At 41.4% G+C, this 12,332-nt stretch overlaps 1 protein-coding gene across 13 annotated transcripts in view; it reads right to left on the bottom strand.

Moving 5' to 3' along the window:
• Window positions 1-12,332, bottom strand: part of adgrl3.1 (adhesion G protein-coupled receptor L3.1) — a 111,632-nt gene that overhangs the window by 69,574 nt on the left and 29,726 nt on the right. For all 13 annotated transcript variants that reach the window (XM_051385273.1, XM_051385272.1, XM_051385279.1 and 10 more), the window contains one exon: window positions 8,010-8,223. In XM_051385273.1, coding sequence (XP_051241233.1) covers window positions 8,010-8,223 — 214 coding nt within the window. The remainder of the gene's footprint in view (window positions 1-8,009; window positions 8,224-12,332) is intronic.

The raw sequence follows: 12,332 nt of genomic DNA, 5'->3' as shown, positions 1-12,332 counted from the left end.
ACTGACACACTCCTCTACGGTCCCTGAATGTGTTTCTGTCAGCTCTCGAACAGCCTGTCAGACAAGCCACAGGTAAAATAATGTTGTTTTCCCTACTGGGAAAAAGCTTTGAAATGTGTTGCATTATTAATATTTGGCTGGAGGATGTCACTCTCTCCCATTTTCCTCCCATTCTTTGTGAGGATGTCTAGTGTCACTTTGACATACAACATGCAATACATACTGTGTATACCCCTGAATACTGTATATACTGTATCCAGTACATAGCGTCCGTCAAACAAACGGCACCTCCCTGTACCTGGCATTCTTTATGCATGCACTTTGGGAACCACTCAAGTCAACCACTCATGTGAAGTGTACTTGAACAGTAAATTTAATTTTGATCCTGAATCCAACAAATTGCAGTCAAGCCAAAGCAATCAGCTACTTGCACTGACACATTTTTGGTAAACAGATAAAAAGATTTTAAAGGTAACAATATTTCTGCAGCCTGCAAAATGCCTGTGACAATAATAACCGGATAGAAACTAGATATGTAATACATGTTAATACGTTTTATTCAGCCTTTAAAACAGACCCATTTTGTTGGTGATAGTGAATCATATTGTAATTTATTGACATTATGTTTTGTGGAGAAAAGTGCATAATAATATTGTATGTCTTATCATACAATAGGCACTCAAATAACACTTAACACAAACACATTATGGCCTCTTTCTTGCTAGCAGGATCACAGCCAAGTAGTTTTTAAGCTCCACCATCTCTCCTCTCCTCCCTTCTCCTCTTCCACTGGTAACCATGGCAACTTCCACGTCGTCCGATTCCAGGACACACTCAGGGAGTCTTCCTCCTGATTCCACCTAGCAACATTCCTGTGCTGACATTCCTGCGTTTCTCTCCACCTTACATCTGTGTGTGTGCATTTCTCTATGTGACACCTCTTTCTCCGCAGTTTAATCCAAGACCACCTGCTTGCACAAACTCCAAATCCTCCTAAAAGCCAAAAGACGAGTAGCATTTCAGACAGCTGGGCTGTCTCTCTTGGTTGGTGGAAAGCAGAGAAGCGTGTAAGACACGATCGCCGCCAAAACGACGGAGCCACGCCACACCAAGACACTGTCTTGTATGATTTAGTCAGCCTCACCTCATGATGCACAAAAAAAATGCATGCTGTTGTGTGCATGCATGTATGTGCATAAGCAGGGGGAGGAGGGTCTGTCCAGGTCTGGTTTTGCGCTTCACTGTCAATGTCAAAGTATCAAGTCAGTCTGAAAGTCAGCCACTGTATACATGCCAGCATGTCTGAGGCACTGACTCACATGCTAGTCTCTGGATGTGTCAGGCTTTGTGTGTGTGTGTATGTATGTGTGTATGTGGGAGAGAGAGAGTGTGTGTATTTGTGTAATGTCTAGACATTTCTCAGGCAGCCATGTAACTTAGGTGCTCGGTGAAGCATGATAACTAAGGTTAGCAGAGCTGTGGCAACAGGAGAAAAGGGTCAGAGAGTGGAGGCTTTGACATGTGGAAATACAGAGGTATTGGGAGAGCAGCACAGCTGTCAGTCAGGTTGAATGTATATGAGTGGGTGGATGGAGAATGCAGCTATGTGTAAGGCACAACAATATTATGTGTTGATGAGATTAGAAACGAAACATTTGTGTTCATTGCTGTCATGTAGCTGAAGGGAAGTTACTGTATATGTGTTTCAAGACTAACTGTATGCCAGAATCTGTCTATCTTTAAGTGTATCTTGACTTCTAAGTTATCTCTAGATATATGCATCTATCTGTGTGTGTGTGTGTGTGTGTGTGTGTGTGTGTGTGTGTGTGTGTGTGTGTGTGTGTGTGTGTGTGTGTGTGTGTGTGTGTGAGAAAGAGAGAGTGCGTGTGTGTGCATATGCATGCTTGTGTGTGGGCCCTAATTACCGCACTGAGCAAGGGTGACAGTTGGGCCCCCAGGGTGCCGCAGGGCATCTCCTGTAACCGTGGTGACTATATGAGGATGGAAGCACGCGCACGTACACACAAATACATACACCACCACACATACACACACATTAAGTAGGACATTTCCAGATATGACCTCATTCACTAGGAAGCAGGATAGTTAATGAAGGGAGGAGAGAAGAAGAGTGAACAGATAGAGAATGAAAAAGTCAGAGATAGATATAATAACAAGATATAATTGTAAATATCCCAGTGAATCCTCTGCAAGACATCACACACCCACACACACACACAGCCTTAGTTGCCTCAGTGCAAAACTTCAATTTAGCAGATAATATTGTTTTTGTACTTAGAGTCACTGGGCTGGAATAATGATCAAAAATGTAAGATTTATGTAAGGTTTAGAGCATTTATTTATCTGTGTCTGTGTCATTATCTGTTCCGCCTCTCTCTCCTTCTCCTTCTGTGTACAGAGATGGATTAGACTCAAATGGAAAAGACAGATGAAGTGCAGGTATGCTTGAAAAAAGTGCCAGACTGTATGGCATAGTTCACTGGTTACACAGTCTGCAGCACATAGCTAGCACTAGATTGCAGTCTATGATTCAAGTGGTTTTCTATAATTCAGAGAGTCAAAGGAAAAGAACTTCAGAGGGTTCTTTACAGTCTCCTGTGTGAATGGTTCAAACATCCACGCTAGCTAACACACATACACACATACAAAAGCATGCAACTATGAACGTATGCATGTGCACATACACACACAAATGTGTTCACACACTAGCACACTAGCCTGGTGCTTTGAAGGCTGAGACTTAGTTCTAAAGAGACAGGCTGCCAGAAGAAGTTGACCAAGCTTGGGAACTGATGAGCAACTCTCTCAATTTCTTTCTGAGTGTGTATTTGTGTATGTGGGCAAGAGAGTGTGTGGGCACGCATGCATGAGCAAGTAAGAATGTTCACGAATGCATGTATGTGTATTCAGTGGTGTGTGCACACGTGGCTCGTGCACAGTTGTGCGTTTACAGCCATTGCGCACCTAGGTTCCCTGGGGCTACTGAAGGCTGGGGTTTAATTTTGAGACTTGGGATGTCTGTCTGGCCTTCAGCTGGTGCACTTGGTCAAGATGGGGCTAAAATATAGAATACATTCTGTAAAATACAGGCAACATGCTGAACCCCATAACCTCCTGCACTTCAGCTTAAAACCCCACCTTTCCCCTGAGCTGGGGAAAGAAAAAAGTGAATGGAAAAACAGGAAAGGGCGATGAAACCTAAAACAGATGGCGAGGGAGAAAAGAAGTGACAGTGAGGGTGAGAAGTAGGGGGTGAGAAGCAATTTGAGCAATGAGAAGGGAGAAGAAAAAAACTAGAAATGGAGTGACAAAAATGCAGATATCAGGACAGTCACAGATAGGAGAATAATAAATGAAGTATGTGGTTATTTAACACTTCCAGAAGCAAGTGAGAGAAAGCAAGGGGAAGAGAAGGGGGAACAACTACCCTACCCTTGTCTTTCTTGTCAAAGTGGTGTCCCTTTGTGTTGAGGGACTTCTTCAAGCGGGATAGGAAAGGGAGAGAAAAAGGGAGAGCAATGGAGAAAAAAGAGAGAGGAGAGAGAAAAGGAGAAGGGCAAACAAGGTGACAAGGTGGAAGAGGGGGTATGGAGGTGTCAGGGGAAAGACTATTTGAAGTCCAGAAGTAATTTCAACATGGTAGCTGTGGCAGTGGTAGCAAAACAGAGCTTGTGTACCTGTGTGCACTAGCTACACATTCTTCAGAGTGTCCACACTTGCAGCCTCAAGTGCCTAATGCATGTGTGTGTGATCGAGAGAGAAAGAGAATGAGAGAGAGCGCGCTGAAAGGTACTCGGTCCATGAAGCACTCAAGTATCAGTAAGGGACAACGAGTGCATTGTGAAGCATCTCCGCAGAAGCCATCAAGTCACTTTTATGTCAATAGGACACTATAACTTGCAGGCATGTTGGCTTGCAGCTCTGTCCCCGTGCAGAATTGAACAACCCAAACCTTCAAACGCTTCTGTTGTCCTGATCTAACTCCCCCAGTGACACTTTAAATGTACATTCAATCTTACCACAACATAGCTGATTTGAAAAATAAAATAAAACTGATCTTGATTTCTAGGAAAAATAATAGAGTGAGGAGACTTGTGCCAGTGGGCCTAATAAAACAATGAAAATTGGAATCACCATATGTGAATTTTTTTAATTAAATAGTCACTGTAAAACCAAAATGGAATCGGAGTAAGCTGCAACAGATATTAAAGCAAAGAATGATCAGTGGCCATTTTGAAATAGAAGCATTTAAGCTCAAAATGCGATAAAACGGAGTGAGTCATTGAACTGAGGCCAGTATATCGCTAAAACAGATTAAGCGTAACTTTCATGGCCACGGCTTTGTTTCCCCTTCAACCCAGTGTATCCCAGTGGGGAGATAATCTGGGAAATGCAGCGATATCAGGTCCTCTCTAGGTTGCCTGAGAAGCCTTGTGAGACCCTCTGGAGATATGAGGCTTTGATATCAAGACCAATTATGTGGTATGGGTGCACGCACACACATATACACACACATACACACACACACATACAAACACACACACACACACACACACACACACACACACACACTCCCTGGCCTTGGAGAGTGGTAGGGAGGAAAACAAAGAGAGAATGTGATACTGAGGAAACACTGGGCAGACGGAACATGCTCTGATTTTATCAGCCAGTTGAGCTGGGCTTGAAAACCAGAGACAATACAGACATAGAGAGAATGACAGAGTAGAAACCAGACAGGCTGAAACAGACTGAAGAAGAAGGGTGTGTGAGTACGGGAGCTAATGCGACGCACAAACCCACTGCAATGTGTGCAAAAACCCCAATATGGCCTTCAACACACATTTACAAGTATGCAAACACACACATTAAACATGTGCATGAGCACATACGCAAACATTCATTGTGTGCATTCATGTGTAATACTGGTGCTTTTGAAACACACAGCGTTCATGAGCATTGAGTGTATGTTTGTGCACATATAGAATGCCTCTTGCAACACACACACACACACACACACACACACACACACACACACACACACACACACACACTGAAAATATATGTAATAAACAGTTGTTTCCGGTCTGAGTCACCTCCACAGAGGATCCCCTAAGATTAAGTTTGGCCTCTGGCTCTGCTAATTGGAGCTTAAAGTCTGGTGTAGCCCCTGGGCAGTGTATGCTGTGTGTGGCACATACTGTGTGTATCTGTGTGTGTGTGTGCGCGCATGTGTATAAATTATGGATGGCAAGGGCTGTAGGAGAGTGGCCACACAAGCTCAGCTGCCAGAGCGAGTGGAGAGACCGAGCCAGGCCGAAGCAATCGTAATCAGAGCAACGACACATGACATGGACAGGTGGTTTGATGGAGAGGCAGAGGAACGAGTGAGAGAGAGAAAGATGACAACAATACTGTGACAGAACAAAGATGAGAGAGAAAATAATAGGAGAGCAGGAAAGAGCACTAAATCAGAGTCACACGTGATCTGAAAAATTAAGATACTAATGGTGACATTAATGAATTATATCCAGACATTGTCATTACACAGAACATCTCTTTCCCCTCATTGCTATTTTTGTTCTGCCATTACTTTCCAGTTAGTCCTCGTCATCATACCTGCCCAGGACAAAAAGTTGGCATTGTAGGTGTAGAGACCACAGTGGTATAAAAAACTATTAACAGTACAACTAACCAAAAGACAACCTAATTATAGCTACTACCAGTAAAACATAACATTAAAAACATAAGCGCTTTGTCAACTAAGTAGTGTAAACAAAATGGTCATCAAGAGCTGAATTCAAATCACTCAAGCAAGTACAACAACACTCCGTCACATGTTATTAAAGCCCTATTATGTAACTTTTCCTTCTACTTTCTCTACGCTTCAAAATCATTTTGATGCTACACTAACTTGTAACAGGATGAATAGTGCCTCTGTCATTCTCACTCTTCAGCCCATACGCCTGTACTCGCACTATTTAAGTTTGGGCTCTGGGTTGGGACAAGTGCATAGCACTTTATGGCACTAAATCACACACCACCAGTTATGCCACTGATGGTGGTAAAGCTGGATCATATTTTATGATGAATATGTTTTCCTTTTTTTCTCCCTGATGTCTTCTGGCCGCTCCGCCTCACTTTACAGAGTTTCCTAATGGACAGAAAGCTTTACTGGTTACTAAAGTAAGTTAACCTCTCAGCTAGTTAGATCAGTCCATACTGCCCAGACTGGGAACTTAAAGCACCAGGGGAATGGGTGTATGTACACTGTTAACAAAGGACCGCTGTGCAGAGCTGGGGGGGGTGTTGGTGGGGAGCGCAGAGAGAACCAGTAGCCGGGCGAGCGGGCAATGTCACCGGGCTCATTAGCTTCTTAGCAAATACACTTGTACAGCTGTCCATATTTACAACAGTGGTACTGCACAAACTGTTGCAACAAATAGCAAATTTTATGTAGTGTTGGTTTAAAAGTACAATCTGTAATTTGGAGGAATAATGACAGCTGTGCAGCTAAAAGTGAGGAAAGAAGAGGTATGAGAGTAGCTTTTGCAGAATGAGACAGCATTTTTACAATGTAATGTCTGTAATGACAATCGTGCGGAAGATCATATTTTGAATAGTTTGAATGTAAGAATGTAAGCATAATAAACTTTAGAGAAAAAATGTATGCCGAAGTATTATTTAAACCACCCATCTATGTTTAAATTAATTTTGTTTTTATAATTAGATTAGCCTAAAATTATTTGTAAACTAGAAAAATCTCCTTCATTTGTTTAAGTCTTATTTGTTGTACTTTAGCAACGCCATTTCATTTTTTTTATGCTCCATACCATGTGATCATGGTCATGAGTTGCAGGTAAATGAAAATATGAAAACATCTTGCAACCAAAAGCATGCTTTTTTTTAAACAGAGGTGATAGGAGTAAATATAATTTGCTGATTCTTAATTAGTTAAATTAAATAGTTTTATTTTACTGCTTGTTAGTGATGACCATTTCCTTCAAGTAAGTATGATAACTCAAGATACCTAAAAACATGTTGGTTAAGTGAGACACATTTATATATTAAGCTCTTAATTGTCCAGTTTAGGCCCTTGAGAATTATAAACATGAGCTGGAATCTGGCATAGTTCGCTAACAAAACTATGACACCTAACCCATGTCTATGAAGTCTCATGCTTAACTTGTGAGATCCATGTCTTAGTGGCTTTCCTGGCATCTTGCAGCAGTAAAGAGAACATCTCTGGATTCTTATACTATTAAAAAAAGTGATGAACTTCTAATTCTTTAGAGCACTCTTCATGGTTTCAGTTGCTGTGCTCCTAACAGCACTATCAGGACTGGAGGCAATCATACTGATCAGATGTAGAGGATGTGTTACCTGAGTCTGATAAGGTTCAGCAGTTGTACAGCATTGTACTGCATGTACAGGAACTGTGAGCAGCAGAACTACACAGGGCGGGGCTCACATGTTACACTGGTTTCCACAGATGTTCCATCAATTTTCTTTTTTTCCCCCATCACACTACATCTGACAGGTGTACTGCACTATTGTGTCATTTCTATGCTTTTGTTGTTTGCTATCAACTTTGTGAAAGTGGGTTAACGTGTGAGTAATGCAGCAGCTGACATTGATACCAAAGCAGGATGAATACTAAATGAACAGTTGACACTTCACACGTACTGTAGATATGATCTCTGGGACTGAAAGATGTCTATCTCGTCTGCTGAACAAATAAGCAAAGCTATTCAAAGCGTTCCTTTTTTGGCTAAAGCGCCTTGTGCCATGAGTCAGCCTTGTGCATTTTGCACCAAGCGTACCATGGGACAAACTTAATTAACAAAGCAATTCACAGAATTAATTACTTTCACTGTGGTTGTCCAATTTTGTTCTACAGTCCTCTCATCCACAAACGCATTCTATAGAAGCACATGCATTTGTACTTTTCACATCACTCACAAACACATGTACACATACTGTGCACTGACCTGAGTGACATGATCTTGTATGCATCCGGCAGGTAGCACCGTGTGTTCTCCATCTGGGCGGGGTCTGAATCGCAGATTTTGTCATCGGTGCGGCCGTAGTTGGCACTCTCGATCATGATGACGTCTGTGCCTGGGCAGCGCAGCTCGATGGGGTAGGACTCACAGGACAGCTCCCTGCGCACCACTGCCATGGGGATAGGGGCACGGCCGTAGGCTGGACACACAGACACGCAAACATAAACATTGGTACAAGGTCGATATTTGATATAATGATATAATAAACTGTCCTTTCTACCTACTGAAATACTGGAATACTAGAATTATTTGTAGGGATGTCTTTAAAACATGTGCACTGGAGGCCTAAATTGTACAAGCACAGATTGTGTTCAACTAAAGCTCCATTTGTACCCTTGTCATATAGACTAATTATCCACACTATACGAAAACAACAGCATTACAGAAGATTTTTCATAAGGGCATGTCCACTGTCGCAATGAACCGACTTGGTAATTACTGTTTTGCAGTTAGAAGTTTTAGACATCACTTTAGATGGAGAGTAATTGCCTGGCAATTTCAACAGGCATTAAGTGCTGCAGAGATTATTCAAAGATGGCAATGCCTAATTATTCTCAGACATTGCAAATTTGATGCATACATCCACTCTTACTGTACTGAAATAGGAAACATGTCATTAATTCCAATGAGATTGAAACTACTGATCTGTCCCAGATCTTTCTCACTGCTGTTGCTTCACTTCCGACTTCCTTGCTGGTTTAATGAGTAGAACCGATGAAGCCTTTTGGATGATGAAGCATCTGCAACACCAAACAGCAATCAAATTGCCATTGACTCAGTCTAGCTATCCTGTAAGCTGAATGTCTGGCAGTCTTAACCAAGTGAAACAGCAGCTCCGGCATGGCATACGACAGGGCATGTGCTTTTCACAGTGCCATTCAATTACAAGACGAAACATTTTGAAACCAAAAAATACATAAATAAATAAAGAACTGTGTACAGGAGCTTGCAGCTGTCCTTCTAGGAGGCCTCACCTTTCACAGTTTTTCACAGCAGAGCTTTTGCTTGTCATATCAGGAAAAGCCCAGGTGAAACAAATTTTACTAAGGTTGGCTCAGTTCTATCAAGTGTCCCAGTAAGCCATGACACTGAGCCAGCATGCAAAATACCGGTACCCTGAAACTAGCTCACCCAAATAGAATGCAGTCATTTTGTAATGGAAAAAGGAGGAAAAGCTCAGGTGAAAATGATATCTGATGTGACAGGTCAAAATCTCTGTTATGAAAAAGGTCTGTGACACTGATCTCATGTCATCTGTTTTTTATTTTATTGTATATAAGTTACGTATGTAGTATATATACGTTTTTTGTTTTAAGTGGTACTAATGTTATTAAAATGTGTGTCCTAAGAACAAGATTTAATTGTATTTTTATTTATCGTATACTATAAATACATAATTTTATTTAATAACAAATTTAAGAATTATAGTTGTTGATGTTTGCATTCTGTTTTGCTGTTTTTGAAACTGATGAATGTATTTAAATACAATGATGGACTTATTTTCTCTTTTCTAACTTTGACCACAAATCTACCAAAAACCAAACATCTTGTATCATTTCTTATCCTACTAACAAGTATTGTCTGTGTAGTCACAGTATGATATAGCTTATGCCTCTGTTCCATAACACTCCATTGTCATCCAGAAACTACAAACGTATGGCACATGCACTGACTATAATCAACATAATGAAGTGTCACACAAATGTTGCTCTTTTTGGTGCCCTTCTCCTTTAATTATGTGTTTATTAACACTGTCTTAGTAGTATATACTGTCTTGTCATGATGCTGTGATATTGATGTTGTGGGGCTGGATGTTCCCAGGGATTTCAGTTGTTGTGGTGTAGCTTAGATGTTGTTATTCTCTGTTCTTGAGCGCAGCGATCCCTGGGTACATCAGTTATCATCCCTTGATAGATAGATTATCAGCTGAGGTGTTCACTTGTGTTAAGCTCCGTCATCAACTAGCCCTTCTTTAGTTGCAATTTATATTTTATTTTACACAGCTTCATACTGTCACCAGCTACCACTGCCAAAGGACCTCATCTGAGAATTTTACCTATATTGGTTGCAATATATATATTATGCAAAGTCCCTGTTGAATAAACAAATAAAGTATATTAAATCTGATAGTGTCTGTAGTTTGTGGCTACAGGCCCAGTGCTTGTGACGGTTTGTTGTTCTGTCACTTCTGTTTTTATTGAAGAATACGTCCTGCCAAATCATTTTTATATATTATAAACATGGGCACAGTGAAAAGACAACTACCTGCAATTCACACACAGACGTACAACATCCTTGAAAAGCGAGGCAAAGCACCACCTTCCTCGCTCTCCTAGTCATGATAACCATAGCAACCCCGTCCTCCCTCCCTCGGCTCTCTCATTGGCTGGAGGAGCGTCATGGTTACACGAATGCTGCAAAGAATCTGAATGAGCTCAATGACACTTTGCCCGGGCTCTACTTAATACTGCCCTTCACACAACACACAAGCACACACTCACACAATCACACATGCATACAAATGCTCTGAGTGATGACATGTTAAGGCAGAAATTCATGGCCCATATCTGTGTGGTGCTGGTACCTCGGGGGCACTACATTGATAATGGCAGGCACTAGCTTAGAGAGAAGACTGATATATAAGTGACATTTACTGAAAATGTTCTCTCTTATGAACACACACACACACGTATGTCACCGCAGGCTATGATTAGACCTTAAGCAGACATTCAGATAGGATGTGTATCTCAGCAGTGGCTGAGGATTTGAAGGACTTTACGTGTTTCTGTGAGGGAGTGCTTAGGGCAGTGGGTCATTATTGTGTTAATATGAGTGTTAGTTTATTAGTTTTTCAATGGCTGCATCATGTCCGCTTTCGTGAGTATGAATGTAAATTTTCAAAGAGAGGGTTAACTGAAGCGTGAGGGAATCAATACACAGTATTGTAAGGCAGCTGTCTGGACTGGCTTTGGATCAGATGTCTTACAGTGTTGCCTTACAGGGTCCCCGTTGGGCATAATGAGAGCACTATGACACATACACACACACACTCTCACACACACAACTCAAATAAGGGGTCTATCTGTATTCCAATTAAAAGCCACTCCGCCTTCATGAGCAGCAATGCTCTGACTTGCACACACTGCCCTGTCTCATCTCTCACCTTTTAATTAATCTATCAGCTGCCACACCTATAATACTACACTGTGTTTAACCTGCCTCTAAAGGACTCACTCCGCTCATATTTCTGTCACTTTTTTCCAAACAAGCAGATGCACATCTCGATACAGACACAAGTCTCTCACACACACAGGCACACACACACACTCATGCACGTACAATCTGGCCAATATTTTGCTCTCTGTCTTTGCAAACATGCAATAATGTGTGAGCTGGCAAGTGCATGTTAATGTGTCTGTCATTAGTTGTGTAAGTGGTGACAGAAACTTGGCAGCCACGGACAGTACAGACAATCTTATTCAGACACTCTCATTGCCTCAGGGGGCTGAAACAAAAGGATATCGATTTTTACATTTGGGCCAAGAACAAGAGAGTGGCGAAAGAGGTGGATAGATGGAAAGAAGGAGAAGTAGAGGGTGAGTTGGAAGAGGAGAGAGATTTAAAAGGTGATCTCTCACTCGAACTGCCAAAGCATTTGGCCAGTGTTGGTGTCTGAAATGTAGGTCTTGTGAGTTAAGGCAAAAACAACACATTTTTAAAGTAAAGATATTTTAAAGGACAAGGCTTGCAATATTCTGTGTTTTTCTTACTGTCAACAAATCCCATGAAATAAAAAGAAACCAACAATGAGTTGATCCTGCTAACAAGTATGCCTGTGTAGCCAAAGCCTGATATATATTTTTCCTCTGTGCTATAGAGCTCCATTGTTGTCCAAAAACTATTTATGTCCAGTGTATAAAGGGATCACCGCATGAAGGTGTGTTGGAGGTGCTGGAGCAGAGATTTAAAATATGATAGGAAAACCATCCGCACACTTCAGTCTGTACAATTTTATTGTGCATGAACCTTTGGTCAGAGACCCAGATCCCTTGAGACTATTGAAAAAAAATCCCCAAAAAGTCAAATGTGCAGATGTGCGGAGGTTTTTCCTATCATTGTCCAAAAAAACTATTAAAAACACATAAATGAGCTACTCCGTTGCACTGCATGACAAGTCTTTATTAGGGTGATCATGGGCGTTGTACTTTATTTTGAAATGTATTGCTTCACAGCAGAAGATTGTCCCAA

Source organism: Dicentrarchus labrax, unplaced genomic scaffold, assembly GCF_905237075.1.
Source record: "Dicentrarchus labrax unplaced genomic scaffold, dlabrax2021, whole genome shotgun sequence".
In the NCBI taxonomy this organism is placed as follows: Eukaryota; Metazoa; Chordata; class Actinopteri; family Moronidae; genus Dicentrarchus; species Dicentrarchus labrax.
This window is presented reverse-complemented; position numbering and strand designations above follow the sequence as displayed.